We start from the raw sequence: 21,143 nt of genomic DNA, 5'->3' as shown, positions 1-21,143 counted from the left end.
GGAATGTGCTTCACACCCTCACTGCTGCTGAGGTTGGAAAGAATTAAAGAATTGGCTTCACACACCTTGTTTTTTTTAAAAAAAATCCATTCAAATTCCTCTTGCCTGTCCCACCAAGGACAGAGATTTCCAAGGAATCACAGCTTCAGCTGCTCTAATCAACATTTCAAGGTGGTTTGTCATAAACATGAGTATCCCCCTCTCAGGGAAGCTTTCCTTTGCTGTATTCCAGAGGCATAAATCTGTTACTGATTATATGGATTCTGTTTAAAGGAAGGAATTAAATAGTTTTGTCTTGCGGCAGGATGCCAGGGATATTTGTACTGCAAATCCTCATTTTGTGATTTAAAAAAATGTTTCATTACTGAGTGGAGAACTTTTTATGCAGCCGTAGGGAATTCACTGATCAGGAAAACATTCCAAAATATCATAAAGGAAAATTAGACTTGTAGGAGATTATGCAAATTAAGCTGTTTTCTTACAGAGGGAGAGGAATCTCTAAATTTTCTTTTGTTTAGGTTTTGTATGTTTGCCTACATGAAGCAAATGGGGGAAATCAGGTTTTCTTCCTCTAAATTCCAGTGCTGGTTAGTTTTCTGTACTTTCTTCTCTGTTACTATATTTGAGAACTGAAACTTTAAATGAAAATTTCGCTTATGATACTTTCTGAACATAAAAATCAATAGCTTACATTTTGCAAATATTTACAGCTGTTTGCCTCACACATTTGTTTATTTTTTCAAATATTCTAATTGAATAAGCCTGGGAAAGAATCGATACAAGCAGTTTTGTACATTAGAGTTGCAAAAATACAACCTCCTTGAGTAACAGATGTATTTATTGTAGTGTCACATTTCAGTTCCCAGGGATTTTTAGGAAACTGTTTTCAGAGCAGGAGCAGAAATGATGTTTTTCTCCTCCTCTGCAATAATTGCTATGTAGTTGCCAACACGTGTAACTTTTTATTAACACTAATTACTTTTGATGCGTGCAGCAAAACATGAACAATATGGATATTATATCTCCATTAATTGCTTTTTAAAAACATGTCTATATTTAATTACTAGAGCTGGTTGATCAGGTAAGAGATCAGATTTATGGGAAGAGTATTGATTACAGCAGCTAAGAGCTGATGCTGAGCTTCTTATCCCATAAGGGACTCTTCCAGAATTATTTGAGTCAAATCAACATGGAAAATTCAGCAGGTGAATTTGTCAATGAAAAGACATGGAATTTGAAATACATTTGCACTGATATAAATTAAAAATAACTTCATTTAAATCTATGTATTTATTAATTTTTGTTATACAAAGTTTGTGTGTATATAATATAGGAATTAACTCCATTACATGAATACAAAATGAAATTAAATCAAATAAAAATTCACAGACTCTCATGATTATATGGATATTAAAATATTTCTCTTTGCTTCAGAGCAGTACATTTCAATAGATTTGAGGTTTAAGAATGCACTGCCAGCTCTTAAAGCATTCATTTGCTTTTATGAGCCTGTAATGCTCCTGAGCTATTATTCATGGAGTCATCATGAACTCCAAACTTGTCAGAAATTATTTCCAGTATTGCACAGTCTCCACATGAAATAACCAGGACAGAAGATGAAATGAAAGTGCTTCATAAAATTTGCCCAGAAAGCTGAAACTCATAATTTAAACTCTGTTTCCATGTAAGTGCCTTATAAATGGTTAACTAGTTTTTGAATAAATCTGTCATAAATGTTTAATTGAGGGGCACTGGGTTGATTTTAATTATGGCTTATAAACATCTGTAGCATGGGTAATTTATAATGCAATTTGTGGATTTGTACATAGATCTCCCTGCTTTAGAAACAGACACAAAAACAGAGAATGAAAAAGTTTCTTAATTGCTTTTTGTGTTAATTTCTTTCCAAGTCCTGGACACTGGGGCCACTGGGCAACATTTCCACTCAAATCCTGCTGGAGAAACACCCTCATGATGTCTCACACAGACACTTCTATCCACTGCCCAGACCTTGGCAGATCAGTGAGGAAAGCATTATTTTAAAAAGATGATTTTCTGGAAGCCAATTACATTGCATTATTCAGGATATAACTCTTGTCCTGAGCATGGGAATGTCATTGTTTGGAAGCAGCAGGAAATGTTTGTGTGTGGAGCTCCAGTAGCACACACAGGAGATTCCACAACTGAAACACCACAGAGCATTCACCAACTTATTTCCTAGGTGTAAATGTGCTGAAATCCCTCTGAAATTAGCATACCCAGGTCCTTCTGCGAGTGGGATGCTGCTGAATGATATCCTGGATATCCTGATCTGCTGCAAAGATTGCTAAATTGGAATAAAAACTTCAATGGTGCTTTGCTGCAGCTTCTGCTGCCACCTAATTCTGCAAAAGAGCTGATTTATGGACAAAATCCAAGCAGAGAATGGCAGCATTTTCCATTTTATCTAGTGCAGGTGTGAAGACAAGCAAAGGTAGCAAATCTCTCATTTCCTCATTCCCAGGCAAGGAAGGGAATTCTGGCTCTGGTGCATTCCAGGCACCAGGGTGAGCCCACTCCTGTAGGATACAGCCAGCAACAGCTTTGGGTTATGCAAAACATCAGAGAAACCGGATTGGAATTGTCATATTTAACAAATTAATAAAATACTGGTTTGGTGATCACAGTATTTCACAGGGAGAGGAGAGAATGGAAATCTCAGAAGGCACAAGGGGTTTATTTGTTAAATACAATAATTTTATGGAACATTAGAGATTTTTCAGTCATAGATTTTTAGATCTGAATGCATCTAGAAGTTTCAATTAAAACTTAGTCTTAATCCATGATCACATCAAGGACAGAAAACATCCCTGGTATTCAACAGAGAGAGATAAATGCTTCTCTATGAAGTCTTAATATATATTATTAAATATATTCTCTTTGGGGTTAATATTTATGTATATTTCAATACATATGAAAAGTTATTAACCAGGGAAATCCAAAAAATTCAGCAAATATATACAGAAAATACCACATGCCTGACATCTTTAGAGATTAATTTCTTTAAGAACATCCTACTCCCACCTCATTTTTTTTTTTCACAATGCTATTGGCACTTGTATTTCTGTGCTTTTAACAACAGAACCAACTTGCCACCAGTTTTGTAGTTTTAAAAGTCAATGCTTGCATGGATATACACAGCTGGATTTTTTCTTTACATTTTTTAAATCTACTGGAACTCTGTGGGAGTGGGAAACTTGTAAAAATGTGCCATCTTTTATTTGCTTTAGCAAATTACCCATTTGGTTTAATCTGTAGTCGTTCTGTGTCAACAGATATATTCAGTGCAAAGAAGATCATTGTCAGATCTGGATGTTTGGGCAGAGAAAATCCAATGTGAGAGAATCTTGAGAGAAATCTGCTGGGATTGGTATCCATGGGTCACTTTTAGTGGTGTGGAAGTGACTGAAATCACAAACTCTTCTCTCTTTAAAGCAGCACATTTGGATAAAAAGCTAAGAGAGCTCTCAGAACAAAAGAGTTTGTATAAAAATACAGAATAACCTCACTTGGCATTGGTACCTGTCACTGGAATGCCTCTTTCAGGCTTTCCAGGTCTGTTGTGGGTTTGTGATTCAAGCATAGACACAATCCACAGATGCACAAATACAAATCATTGTGGCTCATTTATGGCTGTCATAGGGGCTTTGCTGTGGATAAACAGGCATTAAATAATTATAATGTAAAGTGATCAAATTTGATAAGTTTGGGGAAAATTTTTTGCTTGGATTATTTTTTGGTTTCATTTTTATTATTTCTTTAGTGGATATTAAGTTTGGGATGGGGTTTGGAAGCCACTAGTCTTGCCAAAAGTCAGGGAATTTGCAATATAACTGTGGTGGGAAATCTGTGATCCTCAACCCTTTGTTTATATAAATATCATGTGTAACAATTTATTGATGATCTCATCTAATTATGAAGTGTGTGGCAGGGACAGGGATGGACATTAGAAGGCACCTCAGAGACAAAAACTCTGACTCAGTTGCTGACCTTGTTGATTGCTGGGGAGATTTACAGCTCACATCCCTAGGAAGTAGGATTTCATGTAAATTACTGGGAAAACAAACAAATAAATCACAGGGGTTTGAAGTAAAATATTTAACTGAAGTTTTGCATGGAAGAAATCCACTCAGGTCTTAGGGATTGTACCCTGAAGGTTGATACCATTTGGAATTTTCATTCTTCCATGTTTGCAGCAGGGCTCCACTCAAAATGGTAAAAGAACTGAGGCTGAAGGGAAACTCTGTGAATGTGTTTGGCAAATGGTGTTTTCAGATTGCCTTTGAATTTTGTGGTGTTTTGGTATTGACATTTTCAACCCTGGAAATTGTGAGGGCAAATGTGAGCAGGGAACCCAAGGCAGGAGCACCTGTGTCTGCTCCCAGGTCATGTTTGCCTTCCAATTTTCTTCAAACAGGGAAAGGGGATGGGTGGAATGGACACTCACCTGTGGTGGCTCCAGGGCGTCCCTTACATGAGCCAGACCCACCTTCTCCCTGAGAGACAAGATTTCATTGGAGCCCTGAGTGGAAAATTGGAATTTTTCAGGGTGTTCACGCTGAGAGTTGTGGAAAAGTACCCGGTGGAAAAGTCAAACTTTGGAAATTGGAAATCTCTTTTGGGGTCTCCTTTCTCAGGCTGATTTAGCACTGACTGATGCTTGTTTTCTTTCTGGCCAAGAAGGAATATGTGCATTTATAAAGTATAAATGTACTTGGGCAATCCTGTGACTTAATGACACCATATTTGCACACAGCTCCACAAATCTTTATGATCTCTAAGTACCCAATTGCTGGCAGTGATATATCTTGACCTGTTCTGTGCTTAATTATTAATTTTACATTAAGGAGTTTCATAGTCAATATTTAGATGGTTTATGACGTACAGAAGCTTTTCCATGCTCATATTTTCTTTGCAGGGACATAATGTAGCCCTTTCAGTACTAAATCAATACAACAGAGTGTTAAAATATCTTGATTTGCTGCTTAAGGTCTCTTCCCAACATGATGCATCAATTCTAATGGGGTAAAATCAGGGATATCTTGGCCTGCAGGGCTCCACTTAGCAGGGTTTGAGTGCCAGTGTAAAGTTGTGCAGCACAAAGATCCCTTCAGCTTTAAGCAGTGATGAGATGGGGAGAGAAAAGGTTCTGGAGTCTGTGGTACCAGAACAAAAGTTCAGGAGAATCATTTTATCCTAACCCTGCTTTCCACACCTGTAGTAATGGGCAGAAATAATGGGGGTGTATCACATCTTTTAAGTGCCCTGGAGTTTGGCATCTTCTCAGATTTCATCCAGAATCAACCACTTCTAAAGAGACTTTATCTCATCTTTCATAAGCTTTTATGTTAGAAAAGGATGAACTGCATCCAAAAATTCCAGTCCCTCTTTAATGACCATAAAAAATCCTAAAAGACAGGGTATCTGAGCCCAAAATGGTTGTAACTGAGTGAAATTCATCACACTTGCTGAAGTGATTTAATCAATGACTTAATTCAGGAAAGAATATCAGGATCCCCACTGAAAATATATATCACATACCCCAAATTGTATTCTTGCTGCAAATATGGATGGTTTTGAAACCTGTGATTTATACAAGATAGTTTCAAAGGCCTGTTTTAAAATCATAGAGCACACTCTTGCAGCACCTGAATCATTTATTAAATTTGGCTATCAATGGCTTTAAAATATAATTTAACCAAAAAGATCATTTGAAGAAGGGCTGCAAAGATTTCTATGTGCAGATACCTCAATCTCAAAATGGGGGGGAAAAAGCAGAAAACAATTCCATCTTCTGTTATCCCAGATTGCTCTTAGGGAATGAGCTGTGTGGACTTGATTTAAAGGCTGACCAATTTGAAGTGCAGGTTTCCAGAATAACTGATGGTGTCTATCCTCCCTCCTCTGGACTCCTTTACCATGGGAAGCTGTGGAACTGGGTTCAGGAGAATGCCTGAGGGAAGAATGAATCCTTTTTAAGGATATCTTTCCAAGATATGCCTTATGATCCTCACTGAATATTTGTTCCATACTTATTTGAGACCTTTAAATCAAATATTCTACTTCTGTTGGTAGTTTTAATAGGAATTACTGCATCTGTGATATGATTTATCCAGAAATATGCAATGGACTTAATGCAATTCTCTGAATGAAGAACAGGGAGTAGCTGCCCAGTTTATTTATTGAGTCCAGCAGTGAAGACCACTATGAAATATTGCTCAGGCAGGTGAATTTAAATAAGTTCAACAGGACAGACACTATGAGACCATCCAAATAATTTATCCAGGAGTTCAGCTGCAGAAGGGGCTGAAGAAAAACAAAACTCACCTAAAAGGATCCTGTATTATGATGGACACACTTATCCCTCAGATAAAAACTCCCAGATGTTTAATAGATCAAATGGCTGGGACTTGGCGATGAAATCAATACGAAGATGAAATAATACATCAGAATTAAGTGTGTGCTCTGGCTCCTGCAGAGGAAGATAGAAGCCATGTGAGGTGATTGATGTCCTCCTCATTAGGACATCTGATTCTTCTGTCATTAGCACTGCTTTTGTAATATTGAAGCACCCTCAGCTTATCTGGGTTAATTTTGAATTGATGTAGGTGCTGAGAGTGCCAGTGACAGACTCAGGGGTAACAGGGCTGGGTTTTCAATCCTATTTCCACTTTGTAACTTGAGATTAAAGCACAAGCGGTTCATATTAGTTAACAGGCAAAGAGTAAAGATGAGAACTTCCCAGCTGCAGTAATTGCTGGAGTCTGTGCTGTTCTATATTCATAGTCCTACATCCATATGAAAAATTGGATACTTGTGCAAATTGCTGGTAGCAAGAAGGGAAAGGGTCCAGCATAGAGGAGGCACAAAAAATAAAGGCGCAGATTGTCCTTTTGTTTTCTCTTTCTTTTCACATATATTGAAGTGACAAATTAGGGAGGTAAAAAGGGAATAAAGGCAATGTAAAGCTGTGTATACCTAATAAAAACCTTCAAGGTCAACCCTGTATTCCACAGGCTCACCTAAGATAAATCTTTGGTTCAGCAGTGCTGGGCTGAATTAGATCAACAGAAATTCTGGCCCACTGTGTCAAAAAACATTCCTAATCAGGGAAAATTGACCTTGCACTATGAGATCTCTTTAAAACAATATTAATACTTTTTAATCAGGAAGGATGCCAGAGTACCTTCCTTGGACATAAAAGAATAGTGAAAAGTGATTTCTGTGAAGTAATTATGTGTTTTTGATTAAAGCCTACTGAGACAGGGGAGTGCAATTGCTGCCTTTCTTGTATTTGTGAGAAACCAGTCAATTCCTGTACAAAAGTAGGTAATTTTTGGAATGAGATCTTCCATCTGTGAGTGTGGCCCTGATCAAAAAATTATTGAAATCTGTGAAAATGTTCCCTTCCTAGAAAAATCTCTCCATTCTGTTGTTCTGGACTAAGTCCTAATGCAGAATATACACAGAGTGTAGCCTGGGCTTCTTATTATTGAGTTCTCACTGACTAACTTTTAGTGTTTTTAAAAAATAGGCATTTAGACTCCATACATTACACTGGTTTATTTCAAGTTTTTTTTTCAATTTGGAATAATTTGTTGTTGGAATGAAAGGAAAAATATTTTTCTCATTTTCATGATCAAACATTACTAGATTTTAATACACTCCCAGTTTAAAGCACACTGCTGTGAAAGGGTTGTGGGATAGGATATACCTGGGCTGTTTACCAAGAAGTGGGAAGTGCACTTTGGTCTCCAAATCCAGAGTCTTTCCTGGCTGGCTGGATGTGAACTGGGTTCCCAGGGATCAGCAGTGTTTTGTTTAACAAGGGCCAAGAGAAGGATCTGTACTTGGTTCTGAAGCCATTCCTGTAAATGCTCAGAATTCTAATTCTGCTTGACAGGCCCAGATGGAGACAAGGTAAAAGACAGTCAGGTCTCTCCCAGAAGTTCAGAATGCAAATAATTGCCAATCCTTTTTTACTACCCTAAATGAAGTCTCTGAAGCCTCTATTTTCTTTTCTACATTTATCTTGATTAAGAATGCCACACAGCTTAGAGGTTGGGAGAAACTGGATATTATCTTCTTTTTTTGGGGAAGAAAGTTAAATGATTAATCTAATTTTTTTCTGGTTTATTTTTTTGTCCTGAAGTTTAGAGGAAGCTTTCTACCACATTCAAGAGGTAATTTCTCATGGGTATTTCTGGATATAAAATTTACATCAGGCTTCACTTATTTGTAGGGCTTTAAAAATTGCTCTCTATTAACAATTTGCACTGCTCTGGCCAGAACTCTGCCACCCAGATAAAAAGGGAAGGGTAAAGAATGGGAAAATCTTAAGGAAAAGTTAAAGAAAAGCTAAAAGAAAACATTTGGATTATAAAAATACATATATTTTTAGTAAGCTCTCTGCTTACCCTCGAATATAAAGTTTACATCTGCATTTAAACAGGTTGCATACGCCTGAAATCAAATTTGAATGATTGCAGGCAATTCCAATTTTACATGGGACCTGGGAAAACAGCACGGTGCATCATGTGGGGTGTGAGCATCTCTGACAAAAGGCTTCATCTGCCAGGCAGCTGAGATCCAGGGGCTCAGAGACTGAGCAGGGCCCTTTGGGCAGGAGGTGTTGAGATTTTTACCTCTGATAATTTGATAAAAGTGGAGGGAAGAGCTCAGCACCCCCCTCCTCCCCTGGAGCTCAGCTGGCACTGGCCAAACTCCTCTGGGATTTGGGCTGCCTTTCTGCAGTGCTGCCCAAATGCCCTCGTGGTGACATTCTGGAAATTTCTCCATCTGACCTTTTAGCAAAGAAGCCAACATGCTCGGGTAGATTTTTGAGCATAGTCCTGCCTTGTTTTTACAGGGCTGATTTTAATGATGTTTAAATGTCTCATCTAGTCTCTATTAGCTGTGATTTCCCTGATTGGTTTCTAGTGCTAGTCAAACTCTGCAGAGAATGTGGGCCCTTTGTGTTTTTCCTGCCTGGGGCTGAATCTTGCTCTTTGTATGTTGAATAGATATTCTTTCACTCATAAATCACTGCTCTGTCATGTTCTCCTGCTGCGAGATGTTCAGTGCATATCATCATTTACATTAAACCATGTACTTCAAGAGAATGTGTTATATTGCTTTATGAATTATGTGATCTGACATATAAGATTATGTTATGAATTGGCACTTAGAATATTAGAACAGTGGGACATTTTATAGCTTATGGTCATGAACCAAGAAGTAATTCATGCCTTTTCTAAGTAAACTTTGCTGCTCAAAAGGGAAACAGACATTTTACTTAGGGAGAATCCTGGTTAAGAAAAAATCTTTGGTGATTTGCTTAAACCTTCATCCTGTTTATATCTGGAGGAAGAATATTGTTTTTTTTCAGCTGCATCTCCATTTTCCTAAGTCCTCTTTCACTAAACTTGCAATTCCCAGTCCATCTGGAGAGACTGTAAATGAAGAAGTGTGAGGGATTCCCCTTGCCTGGGAGGGAAGGATGGTTTGCTGAAGGGGGAACTGTGATGAGTAGAACTGGGGGAGCTCCTCAGGGGAAGGCAGAGCTATAATAGGTCTGTTTTTGTGATCTCTCTAAAAGACATCATCTCATCTATTCAGGGGAGGAACTTTTGGACAGCAGCAGATAGGAAATAAGACTTCATTGATTTTACTCCTCATACAAATACCTGCATCATGCTATCTATAGTCTGTAAGACAAAAGTCTGCATGCATTTTTTTAAATAGTTTTTTTTTTCTTTTTGTGTAGGAAAATGTACAGAGTCCAAAATGTAGATTATCTTGTTTGGGGATCATGAGTTTTGTACAACACAAAATCTGTGAAGGGGATCTTGGTGTTCCGAAAAAATAAATTATATTCTTCACAGTTTCTTGTATCTGCACAAAATAGAGATCAATTTCAGTATAAATATGCTACCACAAAATGTCATAACCTGGAGTGTGCAGACAATTTGGGAAACCTTGGTGGGGCTCACAATTTTCCATGTTTTCACCACACAATTTTACCTCAAAGAAGGAAAAATCCACAGCACTGCAGACAAAATACAACACACCAAAGTAAGATACATGTCACATAACTGCAGCTAATGCAAATTCCCTTACTGGCATTTCATAGATCAATGTCTGGCAGGGAGCAGAGAGCACCTGGAAGCTCTTCACATTGTTCTCCCCATGTGACAGTGGCTGCAGTGTGGCTGGGGACAGGGCTGGGTATAAGTCATGTTCCAAACATCCCAGGAGTGAATAATTCATTCTGCCAAAACAACTGTGCTGCTCATGGGAAAAAAAGGTTAAATACCAGTATTGCTAAAGGTTGACCTGCCCATACATCTTCTCTGTTCTGTCATAACATTCAGCTGGGAATGTCCCATTATTTCTTACTCACTTTACATGCTTCTGACTGTATTAGCTCTCTATAGATAGTAACAATTCTTGACAGTTCTTCATCTCTACTTAATATTACTGAAGTTCCTTTTGTGTACTGGGAGAAGTTTGTTTATTATTCATTCCACAGCTGACAGTTCACCCGTTCACCCTTCCAGTCCTGCTGACTGCAGTACAGTGGCATTCCCAGAGTGATGGCTCAGTGATGCCATCTCATCTGGAGTCTAAAGAACCTGCCAAACATCTAAATAGAGAATGTGAAGGAGCCCTGCAGGGTAGAAAATTATTGCCCTGTACAAATATATGATATGCTCAAAGCCTGAACTCAATAATTCTTACTACATGTCTTCTTTATTGAGCAAGGCCTTCAAGTTTTTAATAATTCACATAATGGCAATTCAAATGCCCTTGATTGGAACCATTACAGACCTTTCTTCTTATATTTGATTTGCTCCCCTGGGACTTTTTTTGTCTTAAAGTACAAAATGACAATCAAACATATAATTAATTATCATGAGAACATTGTCAGGAGGGCTTCCTCCTTCGCTCCAGTTTCTGAAATTTGGGCTCTAGAGATATGGCTAACTCGCTTGCTTTCTTCCTTCTTCATCCCATTTTTTACTCTTTGTTGTCCTCACTGGGTTAAAAGAGCTGTATTTTTGGAAAATTCACCACTGTGCAGCTGATTGTTATTGTGTACAGAGACACAGCTGAACTTGTGGGGAATGTGCTACCACAACTCTTCAGTGCAGTTGTGTTAATTAAGAGAATAAGCCCCTCCCTTTCTGTAACACATGTAGAAAACATTTATGTACTGAACACACAGTGGAGAACCACAAAAAAGAGTGAAAATCTGCTGAGAAAACTCCACAGTGAGGTTTTTGAGCTCTGTAGATCTCATAAAGTTAACATTTTTCAGTCCTTAAACTGGTTAATATTTTATTGTTGGTATTCAAATTCAGTCTTAAGGCTGTAGGCTTGAAACATTGGTTCACATTTCATCAGGCTAGAGATAAGCTTCACTTCCACTCCTGACTACTCCCTCTTTTAAACCCAGCAGCTGCATATAGTAAATAAACAAAAATTCTGTAGTAATGTCCTCTTGACATCTTGGCAGAAAAAAGAAAATGAAAGCAAAGAAAAAAAGAGTGAGACAGGTTATTAAGAGGTTATTAACAAAATGCCAAAGAGATTTTCCCAAGAAACCCTCTGTTCCAATCCCTCTAAAACTGTGCATGTGTTACATTTTATTTCTTGGTGCCTAAGGGGAGATTTTGCCAATATTTTCAAATAATCAACACATGGACAGCTTCAGCCTCTGGAGCAATGTCCTGGGAGTGGGATCTGTGTCTGAGCAGCGAGGAGCTCCGGGAGGAGCAGTGGGAGGTTGTGACTGACCCTGGGAATTCGGAGAGATTCTGCCCAGAAAGTGTGACAAATAAACCCTGAATATTGAGACACAGCAAGACAGCACTGCAGCTTTCCTGGGAGAGTTTCCTCCACGGATCTCTGTGCGTCATCGGCACAATGAAGAAGTTGTTGATTTTGCAGACATTCCTTCCCCAGCCTGATAAGTTGATATATATTGTTTAACATGATAATGTAGCAAGCTGTTGTTTTGTGGTTTGAAAGCCAGCTGCATTTGATTGATGCCAGGAATGGAAGTATTTGTAAAACGACACTGAATTAGATGTAGTCGGTTTATGGGCCTGGGGAAATGAATCTTTTATGAAGAATAAAAGTTTATGATGTAGGAGAAAATACTGAAGAAGTGTACATCTTGAATGAAGCTCTTTTGGACTGGATGCCTGTTGCAGAGCCTTGCAAAACATACATTTGGGCCACTTTATTTTTAAGAAGGAGATCTCTATATTAACATTTTCCTTTGTGGTCATCCAATCCCACTTTGTCATTTGTGTTCTCCCAAGGGACACCTCAATTAGGATAGGGAATTTCTTCCCTGGAAATGTAGCTATTAGACTTCTCCAAAGGGTTCCAGGTGTATGTTTAATCTTGTGATTTTTGAGGCAACAGCCACAAATATGAAGCACATTCGGGTTTAGTTTTCTGTACTGATTCCCAAATAAAAACCAGACACAACCTGTACTAATACAAAAAAAACATCTAAAGACAACCCACATTTTATGTGCATTTTTACACATAATGAGAACTTTTGAGAATAGAATAACTTTAAAATTAGATTTCAATGCCATTTTGATGGTAACCAGAAACCAATATGACAAAACTTTTGAGAGAAGAAGCATAGAGAAAAAGATGTATTTAATTCTCTCTAGCTTTCCTGAAGCTGGCATCCCTATGCAAAATGAATGTAAAATTCTGCTCTTCTGAGTTGTTGGAATTCCTATTTGTATGCACCAAAAGAATGATTGCAGGGAACAAGATAATGTCTAGTGAGTTGAAAGGTTAAAGAACTGCAGCTGGCAAATCAGAATCAGACTCAGCCATTATGTTAAACCAGTTCTATGTCAGTGTAACAAGAGATTAGGGGTTTTACATCAGATCTTAAAATTTAAATGTGCCTTGCACTGTTTTATCATCAGGAATACTTCAGTAGGACAACTGCATAAATAGGATTTCTACTTGAATATCTACTGTAATAAGTTTCTAAATCTCTGCTGAGCATCAACTCATCTAATAGATTAATAATAATAGCAACTGTGTATTCATTCAAGATGTTTTCTACTGCACTTGAGTATGGCATCTTGTTAAAGAGCATTCTTCAGGAAACCATTGTGTACAGAAACCCATTTAATTTCACATGAACTTGGGCACTCTTTAAGATCCCTTGAAGATTTGCCCTAGTCCTTATTTATTTCCCTGAAACCCTGTGACTGGGAGAGCCTTGTCAAACATGCTATCTAACATTGATATAAAAAAATCTTCTCAGAAGTGTGATAAATTTCTAAAAACAGCACATTGTGCTGTACTTGTGAAAATAGGGTGAATCTTAATTCTTAAAATAAAGAAAGCAGTTCTTTTCTCTCTTTTCTTCTGAATCAGTCTCACACAAAGTAGGTGAAAATATCAGGGCTGGGATCATCTTGTAACACTGGAAAACATGGCACAGTATCCAGTGGTAAGCTTCTTTTTGAGCTGTCTGACCTTTAATCACTGCTGAATAAAACCAACATGCTGTCAGGTCTCTCTTATTTTTCTCAAGGGGGTAACTCTGCCCAAAGTAGCAATGAAATAAAACCTTTGAGAGCTTATATTCAAGGTCACTACAAGAAGAGGCAACACTGTACTCTGGGAACTACAACAAAAAGGGGGAAAAAAAAGAAGATGAGTGTCTAAACAAGCCAGCTGAGTTTGTTTAACAGTGATCAGACAGTTGTTATATCAGTCTGTAAATAAGACTGGGTTTGTTGGGTTTTTTTACCACAATATTTCTTTTTTGATTTTTTTAAATCCAAGACCTTCAGAAAGAAAAAAAACCTCACTGTACACGAATGATACATATTTCTGTTATTGAGGCACTTGGAATTTAATGTCTTAGGCCTTGTCTGTATCAGGTTTTAACCTTTCATAGTTGTTTTGTCTCAGAAGTCTCTCTGAATACAGAAAACAGATCCTATGGTCTTACAGATCTATGAAAAAATGAAAATGCTTTATTTAAATTGTGTTGATCATGATAGTTTAAAATAATACTTGCCCAGTCCATGGGGGAAAAGAAAGGTGAGTTTCCAAAGAGGAATTATTCTGTAACAAAGAATTATGGCTCACCCTGACACTCTGATTCACACATGAGATAATGGTGTCACTGCAAAGTTACTTTGATGGAAATGGTGTAGATCATGGATTCTGAAAAATTGCTTCAGTTGGGATTTTTAGGCCAAAGATTGGATCCTTTCCTAGATTCCTTACTTTATAGTTTGCTAATACCTCCAACCAATATGTTACTAAAAGTTGATTCACTATTGAAATGAAGTTCTAGATTTGATCATGGGGTTTTTTTGTTATTTTATAAAATCTCATTCTGTCTTCAGCTCAATATTATCAGAAATATTTAATCTTGCTGTGACCATACATTATTTAGTTAGATTGCTTTCCAAACAAATGCTTACATTTACAATTGTAGATGAACTGATGAAGAAATCATTTTGGTCTAGGGGTGAGGATGCCACAGTTCAGCCCAGGTGTCTCATTACACCTTTTCTTTGTTTCTCAATGTACAATGCTGATAAAATGCTGACAGAATTTTGCAGCCTTTGGGCTGCCTCTCTGGGGAGAGGAAAATCCTCGACCCAGGGATGCAGGATGTGCTCCCCTCCTAAGCATAGGACTGGCAGCAGCTCACTCCTCTCTCTATTAACTCTGATAAAAAAGCAGAGTGAGTTTTTAACTCTGCACAGCTTTTAGGGATCTGTGCTGGGAGCTGCATTTCCCTTATTGCCCTCTGCAGCAGGACTGTGTGCTCAGGGAATTTCCTTCACAGAAATCTTCAGCTCTGGAAGGACAGTGGGACAACAGAGATGGGGAGATTATAGATGTTCATAAAATTTGCTCATAAATTGGTACAAATTTAAATTAGAGCAATGTAGGCTTTAATAATTGCAACATTTCTTATTGACACAAATGACACCCAATACATTTTGAACTGCAACACTTTCCCACACAAATAGAGACCTTCCTGATATTTCAGTATTGTTTTCATTGTAGCCACCCGTGGACTTTCTGCCCTCAGAATTTAAAGAGCAAGAGATACACCTGTAGTTCATTTAGTGAAATGCAATTACTCTGGGTGGCTTCAAAGCACAGAGATTCTAACACAGGGAATTTGTGTTAGAGCACACGAGCCTTCTGTTGGCTGAGTAACAAGCAAAGACAATCCGAACACAAGTACAACCTAAACATCAGGTGGAAGTACCCAGTGCTGTTGATGAGGTATTTACTGATTGGACCTCCCTGGCTGTCCAGGCAACCCAGTTTGAGAGGTTTTTTTGCTCAGTGCCTGCTGTGTGTGCCCCTTTCCCCAGGAACCACCGTGATGCGCATGGCAGCGTTTGACGCCGATGACGCCAGCACGGACAACGCTCTCCTGCGCTACAACATCCTCAAGCAGACCCCCACCAAACCCTCCCCAAACATGTTCTACATCGACCCAGAGAAGGGAGACATTGTCACAGTGGTGTCCCCCACGCTGCTGGACCGGGAGGTAAGCGAACACCTTCCAATCTCCAGTCTCACGTTTTAATGGTTGTGCCTCAAAGTTTCTTCTTGGGGGTGCAAAGAGGTTCTGCTGTTGTTGTGTGGGGATGCAGATGCTCGTTTTTGGGGAGTCTTTTAAGAGTTTTATTTATTTCTTATTTGGACCTAAGCTCTGCTCAGTATTTATAAATCTGGTAGTTCATAATTTCTGTGCAAGACATTTAATGTTGTGTGCTAGAGAGAAGATCTCAGGATGAAGTGGAATTCAACTTATTGTTAGTAATTGACACCTAGAGCTAATTGTGCATATAGCTCACTGAGATTATAAGTTTAGTGCTCTATATCTTTCCTAGAATATTTTTATGAGTGGACTTAATGAACTAATTAACTTGGTACCCCATAGCCAAAAAAAGGAAATACAAGGAGGGGTAGGAAAGGAACAGGTAATCTCCAGGTGGCTTTAAGGTGAATTGCCATAGTGCCAAAATCTATGCTTATAACAGATCATTAACATTATGAGAGCATAAATTGATGGCAAAGAAAGCTTAGGTATGATCATTTAATGTTCAGAAGATAATAAAGTAGAGGCAATCTCTTAATCCAAAGGTTTAGGTACCAGAATATATAAAATCTTGGCACAAAAAAGAGTTACTCTATAAATCACAATTTCCTTTGATGAAGTAGCCCTGAGCTCTTTTAGATTCCTTGAGACATCCAAATTCTGTTCTTGCAGGATGTTTCAGGTGTGTGCTGAGTCACTGAGCTTTTCTCCTAAGTTGATTAGACTCAGCACTGTCCAATGTTCTCAATATTCAGCACATTATTTTTCATTTTACCTGATGAAAATGCTGCCCATACATTTCCCTTTCTAGTTGGGTACTTTGTTCTACAGGCTTTTCTAAGAGCAATCATTTAATGGGTAAATCAGACACAGATACCAGGCACACAGTGCAGTAAAGGTTAAACTAAGGTCTAGGTGTGTAGGTCTATGTTTTTAAGTTTAAAGGGATTCTAATTTTATTCATGTTTGAGTGGCTGGCCACAGAATGGTGCCCGAGTTAAAGATTGTAAAATCATTGCCTTTTCTCCCCTCAAGTTTCCCTTCTAAATTCATTGTTTCAGATCAAAAGCTTTTTACTGTTGTCTAAAGACAGTTTTAGGTATTTTTATTCCTCATAGATAACCATTCCCCAGATTAAACCAATTTCCTCAAAATTAGAAAATCAATGGAAGGGAATGAACATGGATGCTTTTCTCAGTGCCTTCCACAGGTCACTGGTGATTCATGAAATAATGATGCTGTCTCCATGAAAGAAACCTGGCCTCAGCTGAATGGGTGCTATGGCTGGCTAGTATATCCTGAAAGCAGAATTCCTCATGGTTTTTAACAATAATCAATTCCATACCTTTACTTTGAAGGTGACACGACAAGCTGAGATCTGTTGAAATTCCAGAGTAATTTTTGTTGTTCCAAATCTGAATAGTTTTCTTTCTAAAGTATTATCAGGAAACACAAAGTTATTTCTAAAACAAGCCAAAACGTACAGCTGTGCGTAATTTTAACACTAAAATTAAGGATTATCTGCAGTTAAAATCCAGTCTCACTTTGTCTTGTCAGAGGAAAGGCTTGGGAAAAAGGATGTTTATTTTTTCACAAGAAACTCTGTGCTGCCTGTCATCTTCATGGGTTCAGCCTCTTCCCCTTCCTGCTCATATGTCTTGAGTGGTGGTCAGGGCTCCTTTTTCAGATCTGTGGAGCTGCCATGCATGGTCAAATGTGTATAACTTCTATTTTTAACCATAATTGCAGCTTTTAGAGACAAGCTGCCTAATGATTTTCTTCTAAAAAAAAAAATCATCTGGGTACCAACTTAATATTGATGTTATATAAATAACTTTTGTGTATTTCTGTGTGGCTCATGAAATGGAATTATTATAAGACATTGTCTGTGTGAGGTGGGGACAGAAGGGAGGAAAACGTGGGAGAGGAAATGTCTGAGTAGTTTAGGAGGAAGAAATGTCTGACTGGATTCCTGCTTGGGGAATAAGGTGTCTACACATCAGCAGGCTTGAATAAGTGGTTTTCTGGAAAAGTGTTGGGCTGGAGGGAGTTCCATGTGCCATTCCTCTGCAGGATAACTGCTGGTATTAATGCCTGATTATTGAGAACCTGTGTAAATCCTAAATGCTTTGGTTCTTTGTCATGATCTTGAATGAAAAGCGTTGTAGAAACATGGGAGGAAGAAGTGTTCTTTCCCCTGAACACCTTGCTACAAGGTGTGAAACACCAGAGGACACAAACTGGAGACTGAGGACAAAATCCTCATGAAGGAGAATTTGTGAGACAGGAATGGTTTTATCTCAGCAATTCTTATCTTGCTTTTCTTGGCATCTCAGAGGACAATGGGCTATAGTAGTCACAAAGGGGAAGCAGCAAATCCTTCCATCAGGTTTTCCAGTGCTTGGAAAAGAGGATGGATGTTGGGAACAGCTCAGCTGCTCCTGTTGGATGTCTGGGATTTCAGTCAGCAACATTTGCAGGTGTAGCTTATCAGGGTTTGTCTAGGGGTTGAGGGGAAAATGAGATTGTGCTGGGGAATTCCACAGTCCAGACACCACAAAAACTGGTCCTGGTGAATTTGATTATTCATGATTTCCAGTTCAAACCTGCAGCTCCTCCTAGGTTTTACTTAAAACTTTAACTGGGTCAACAACTGCCTGTGATTGTAGGTGTGCTCTTTAAAACTGTAGCAGCCCTAGACACCAATAAAGAAGATGAATTAATGTAAAAAATTCCCTAGGATGGACACAGAGAGAACTATTTTTCATCATTAATGTGTATATGCACCAGGGGTTTATATGAACTCTTTCAAAGCATGTTAAAACACTGACGAAAATTACTCCTATTTTCCATCTCTCTGTAACATTTACCACTGCTTGGTTCTTGATGTTTTTGGGAAAGCCTTCACTGCCTTTAAGACAAATTAGCTGAATATAAATTGTTTGAGGGGTGGTTTTGCTCTTTTATTTTTTATTTTAAGTATGATTTATTTCATTTTTGTGCATCAGAGGGAACAGGAGACTGGAGGTTTTGCGCAGTGGGAGACAGAGATGTAGACATAGAAAACATCTGGCAGGTTTTGCCCATAATGGATTGTCTATATTGCTTCAGAATTTTCAGAAAAGTAGCTATGGCATAGCCTAGAAATACTTGTTCAGAGCAAAGAATCAAAATAGAGGTATTTATATTAAAATTAAATAAATTTTGGGCATCTAGAGAGCTCAGTTTTTAAATCCAATGATATAAGTAGGAGAATCTTTGTATACATTAGTAAACATCTCTGCTAATAATATTAAGAGATGAAAGAATAGTTTTCTTTCTAAAGTATTATCAGGAAAAACAAAGTTATTTCTAAATAGACACTTTTAAAACAAATTTTTTTCCTGGTCCACTCCTTCTGTGCATCTTAGCTATGCAGGATCAGCTCAAAGTGAAGAGAATTTTTTTTTTAATTCCTACAAATGTTAAAAATTTCTTTTTCTGTGGCTCTCATTCATTAAGCCTGTTGCTAAATGGGGAGTTTGGAGATAAGGATGCTCCTGTTAGGAATTCCCTGGGAGTTTGATGGGGCAGGGATGGGTGATGGAGTTGTTTTGGAGCTGTTTTCATCATGGAATATTCTCTACAAAAAAATCCTTCTGTCCTGTCTGCACAAAAAGGGTGTGCAGCAACCCCCCAGGCTCCATCCAGCAGGGTGCTGAGGGAACACCTCCTGCCTCCAAGGAAACAGCACAGAGCAGGATTTGTATTTATATTCCAGCAGATTTTAATTTATAAATTTTTTAGATTCAAAATTGTTTCCAAAAGTGCATGATCCTCGGGGTTTAAAGCAAAACTCAGGTAATTTCTCAAAGAACATCCATTTTCATTTTCAGAAGGCAGGTAAGGACACATTTTTGAAGATTAATGTGGGTTGTTTTATTTTTTTTTTTCTTGTGGGAGTTAGGCATCCTTGAATGTGTCAGTAATAAAGATTGAAGAGTGTTAGGGGGCAAATTATACCTCCAGGTATCCGTTAGAGAATACATTTTGATTCATAAATTCAGAGGAGAAGGATGCCCTCCATCAAAGTATATGGTCTAAATGACACAAAATAGAGCACAACAGGGAAAGAGAGTAAAAAACCAAGAAAAACAGGGGGAGGGGAAGAAGTTGGAAAGAAACCTTGAGGAAATGTCCTAAATTTCAGGGATGGAGACACCAGTTCAAAGTGACACTTCCCTGCAGTGAGAGGAAAATAACACTCCTCATGTGCATAAGTGATGAAAACACTTGTGGTCTTGTAGATTCAACTCTGAAATTTCCTTTATGGGTCAGGAATTGTTTGCTGCCTGCCCACAGTGCTGTTTTGCCAGTGTTACAGACCCCTGTGCTCTGTAGGAAAGTAGCTGTGATTTGTATAAACTTCATGACTAAAGTACTGAAAGAAAGCTGTCACCACAGTTGCTTAAGTGAAATATTTACTTCTCACAGTTTGAGAAGTAACCTGCTTCTGCTTTTGATAGGAACTGCTGTGCTTAATTTGAGTGAAAGTTAGCAAATGGTTTGAGCTGTCTGCTGCATGCTGATCCGTGTGCTGGCACATGTGCTTTCAAACACCTCAAGGAAACCAGTTCAAGTGTTTTGTGGTTGTGAGAGGAGACCCTGGGCTAGACTGGGCTGGCTGAGATGTGTGTTCTGCACTGGGGCTGGCTCTGGCAGGCTTCCACAAGCTCAGGAAGCAGCTGCTGTGTTCTGTGACCATTTGAACCAATCTTGGTGCATCAATCTGCCATGCTTTGAGTCATAAACACTTTTTCCTCTCCTTATGACTTGGGAAAATGGAGCTTTTGCCATAAACTGTGAGAAAGCTGGTGTTACATCAGCCCACAGAGCTCGTGTTGGTGTGAACTGCTCACGATAACAAAGATGGTTTTGGGGTCTGGAGCATCTCCCTGCTGAGGGGAGGCTGTGGGAGCTGGGCCTGGTTACCCTGGAGGAGGGAAGGCTGTGAGGGGATCCCACCAGTCCTTACAAACACAAATAAGAGAATGGTCCCAGACTCTTTTTGGTGGTCAGCTGCAGGACAAGGAGCAATGGCCATGAACTAAAACACAAGTTCCAGCTCAACATGAGGAAGAACTTTCCCTGGAGGGAGCAGAGCAGCGGAGCAGCTACTCAGGGAGGGTGTGGAGTCTCCTCTGGAGACATCCCAACCCCACCTGGGCACTTTTCTTGTTCAATGGGACATTCCTGCCTCAGCTGGGGCTTGGACTGGACGATGTCCTGAGGCTCCAACCCTGTTTTATGACTCTGCAGCAGTCGGCTGAACCTCCCTCTAACCCAAAGGGATTTAATCCACAAGCAGAGCAAAAAGCAGAGTATAACCCACAGGCAGTGTCTCTCCTGGCTGTGAGTGACATGTGGCTGTACAGTGGGTGGCAATTTGTCAAGTCAGCAGCACCCCCTGATCCATATTCAGCAGCACACTGCT

General features: G+C 38.8%; 1 protein-coding gene across 3 annotated transcripts in view; it reads left to right on the top strand.

Annotated features, from left to right (window-relative positions):
• Positions 1–21,143, top strand: part of CDH13 (cadherin 13) — a 426,254-nt gene that overhangs the window by 282,855 nt on the left and 122,256 nt on the right. For all 3 annotated transcript variants that reach the window (XM_015640174.3, XM_015640173.2, XM_033517167.1), the window contains exon 7: positions 15,438–15,616. In XM_015640174.3, coding sequence (XP_015495660.1) covers positions 15,438–15,616 — 179 coding nt within the window. The remainder of the gene's footprint in view (positions 1–15,437; positions 15,617–21,143) is intronic.

The sequence above is a fragment of the Parus major genome, chromosome 11 (assembly GCF_001522545.3).
Source record: "Parus major isolate Abel chromosome 11, Parus_major1.1, whole genome shotgun sequence".
Taxonomy (NCBI): Eukaryota; Metazoa; Chordata; class Aves; order Passeriformes; family Paridae; genus Parus; species Parus major.
The sequence above is the reverse complement of the archived record's forward strand: the minus strand, read 5'-3'. Positions and strand labels throughout refer to the sequence as shown.